The sequence below is a fragment of the Verticillium alfalfae genome, genomic scaffold, assembly GCF_000150825.1.
Source record: "Verticillium alfalfae VaMs.102 supercont1.10 genomic scaffold, whole genome shotgun sequence".
Taxonomy (NCBI): domain Eukaryota; kingdom Fungi; phylum Ascomycota; class Sordariomycetes; order Glomerellales; family Plectosphaerellaceae; genus Verticillium; species Verticillium alfalfae.
In genome coordinates, this window is record NW_003315029.1 from 203,364 (window position 1) to 206,371 (window position 3,008).

Genomic DNA, 3,008 nt, shown 5'->3' on the forward strand with positions numbered 1-3,008 from the left:
ATGCTGTCTCCCCATGTTGATCATATTACTGACCATCGCCAACAACATCGTAACCCCCTGACACCTTGAAACCTGGGCCGAATCCTCCACCAAGCTATAGTAAAATCAGCGAATGTTTAAGGTTGACGTGATCTTGTGATACTGACCGCCTCGTGTCTGTAATCAACGCCCGTATCAACAACAGCTACCTTGACGCCCTGACCAAAGTTGCCAGTAGCATGAATTTTGTCCACTCCAGTCCACGAATGGATGGAATAGTTGGCCGCCGCGGCAAGCCTCGCGTTGCTGGGCGGCTGCACACCAGGCCCCAAGTCCGGGAGTTCAATCACGCTCGCAGGCCACGCCTGGGCCACGTCTCCCAGCTGTCCAATGCTGTCGAGGTTGTACACGTCCGTCTCAATGGTCAAGCCACGGAAGACTTCCGAGTTGTAGGTCTTGAGGACTTTGACGTGATCCTCAGCGTTGAGACTCTCGGACAAAGCGTCAACGTCCGTGTCCTACTTCATTAGTTTGGTCGCGATGATCGGGGTGCAACGAAGGAGAGACGAACCTTTTCGACTTCAATGATGTACTGCTTTGTGGGCTCAGCTGCGCCGAGAGACGGCTCATCGTTTCTAGCAAAGGCCGAGCCCGCTGCAGCGCCGCCTGCCAGGGGCAGGATCTGAAGAATCGACAGAAGACGCATCGTGACTGTTGTGAGGCCTTTGATGGGTTCTTCTCGTCTGGTACGTCCACGAACGGCCATTTATACAAGTGAGAAACTAGACATGGATACATCATCAAGTCCTTTGCTCGCTCCCACGAGTGCTTGAAACGTGCAGGCGAGCGGCAGCCGGGCCGGCGATGAAAGCAAGACAGCGTCAGACGTCGAGGGTTTTTCGCAAAGTTCGTGAAATCACCAGATCTGACACCATCAAGCTGCCTTCTTTGGTCTCGGTCCAGGCCATACTGAAGCCCCTTGATCTCCACCCCCACGGCATCATGGATGCCTGCAGCTCAAAATTCCTCAGGCGACGCAGTCGGACCCGACCTGGCAGCGTCGAGACCACGGGGGAGTTGTGTCGCACGTGCCCCAGCAGCGACGTCCTGTTCTCAGCGGCATCTTGCACAAAGACCTGAGCCCTGCAGTATGCGCAGGCGGGGGATCGCATCCTCTTTGAAGGATGGAGGCGGCCGCATCACGCCTGCCAAGACGACGAGATCCTTCACCGAGGCGCCGCATCCCCGGCTCCGCAAGGGTGGTGCGGGTGGTTGGCCGGGCCGCGCTCCGAAGGGCGGCCGAGAAGGTCAGATCCCGCGCAGAAGCCGCGCTTCGGGCCGCTCGGCTTGTCCATTTTCTTTTCGGTGAGATGTGGAAATGATAACGTTGGGGAGCGGTGAGAGGACCCTTGTTTTCGGATGCTCGCCGTGCTGCCGCGGGAGGGTTTAGGTTTGAGCATCCCTGCGAAGGAAGCGCGCCGCAGAGGCCGGCGTTCGACAGGAGTGTTTGCGTGGGGGGGGGGGGCTTGGGAGTCGTAGCTTTGGCTTCTTCTCCAGCGTCCTGAGATGAAATGAGAGAGGTCTAGACGTCTCCTTGCCAAAGTCCCAGGTCAAAATTCTGCGCCGTCAGCAACAGTTAGTTCACCTGCTCTTCCCGGCTTAGCGGGACAAATTTGATGATCCTTCAGCGGAAAGTCGGATGAACTGAAGAAATGACGATCTCGGAGGGTCTTCCGACTCGGATTCCACTCACAGTCCATCTTCGTTGCCTCTTATTTTGATGTGACAAAGGAAATTAAGTCTGGGTGCGGCTTGGAGAATGGTTGTCATGGGAAGATTCGTACCTTCTACACCTTCGAACAGTAGTGGCAGTAAACTTCGGCACGAGCAGAATGTATTTATTATGATCAATAACGTTCCAAATACTCGTGAAATCTTGCTGATCGATGCTCGCATGGCAAGCCGAGCCCTCCCTAGTCCTGAATCCTGGCATCCGTCGTCTCCATCTTGTTCGTCGGCAACAGCGCCGTCGTGACCACACAACCCAGCATGACACCGCCGGCCAGATACAGGACGGCATTGATATCGCCCTCGCCCTCGGAACGACCGTACAGGTGCTGGGCAATCAGGGGACTGACGATGCCGAACAGGCGGCCCCAGAAGCCGGCCAAACCGCAGGCCGTGCCGCGCACGGGCGCCGGGAACGCCTCGGGCGTCCACCCGTAGAGCACGGCGTTGAACATGCTCTGGAAAAAGTACTCCATCGTGAAGAGGCCCTCGTTCTTGGCGCGCGTGTCGACGACGGACAGCAGAAAGATGGACGTGCTCATGAGGGCCGCCGAGAGCACGAGGGTCCACTTGCGGCCGAAACTGGGAATGTGGTACATCAGAGCGCCGAGCAGCACGCCAAAGATGCCGGGAACGTAGGTGTAGATGTAGGCAGCGTAGGTCTGGGTGAGGCTGACATCGATGGCGCCGTTCTTGAGGGCGAGGATGCGCGGCAGGTAGAAGCCGGCGACGGTGAAGGCCCAGTAGTCCATGATGTAGGTCAGCCAGACGAGGATGGTCAGGCGCGTCATCTGCCAGCCGTCGAAGAGCATCTTGTAGCGGGACATTTCCAGCCGCAGCTTTTCGTTCCAGGAGAGCTTCAGCTGGCGGTCGCCGCCGCCGAGCATGGCTTTGGAAGCAGATCCGGACCCGGACCCGTACCCGGACCCGACGGACGAGTCATCGGTGGTGAGTGACTCGAAGATGGCGAGCGTCAGCTTGCACGGACGCTTGTTGACCTGGCCCATGTGATGCAGCGTCTCGATGGCCTTGGCGTCCTGGCCGCGGTAGATCAGGTACTTGGGCGTCTCGCGAAAGGTAAAGACGAAGAAGCGCAGGATGAAAGACGGAGAGGGTGATGGCGCCAATGGTGAACAGGAGGTAGCGCCAGCCCATGTTGGAACCCGCGGGAACAGCATTCTTCGCCGTCTGCGACATTGCGACAAGACGGAAAGGGGTCCTGTTCGGAGAAAATTGGGGGA

At 57.9% G+C, this 3,008-nt stretch overlaps 2 protein-coding genes across 2 annotated transcripts in view; both read right to left on the minus strand.

Moving 5' to 3' along the window:
* VDBG_07489 (serin endopeptidase) overlaps positions 1 to 685 on the minus strand; it is a gene marked incomplete at both ends in the record, with an annotated part of 3,234 nt that extends 2,549 nt beyond the window's left edge. Inside the window, 3 exons of the mRNA XM_003001984.1 lie at positions 34 to 94; positions 147 to 470; positions 551 to 685. Of these exons, the coding sequence (XP_003002030.1) occupies positions 34 to 94; positions 147 to 470; positions 551 to 685 (520 nt within the window). The remainder of the gene's footprint in view (positions 1 to 33; positions 95 to 146; positions 471 to 550) is intronic.
* A 1,267-nt stretch (positions 686 to 1,952) lies between these two features.
* VDBG_07490 (conserved hypothetical protein) lies at positions 1,953 to 2,945 on the minus strand (the record flags this gene model as incomplete). The annotated part of the gene is made up of 1 exon (XM_003001985.1): positions 1,953 to 2,945. One exon carries the CDS (start codon positions 2,943 to 2,945, stop codon positions 1,953 to 1,955), a length of 993 nt encoding a protein of 330 aa, XP_003002031.1.
* Between the last annotated feature and the right edge of the window lie 63 nt (positions 2,946 to 3,008).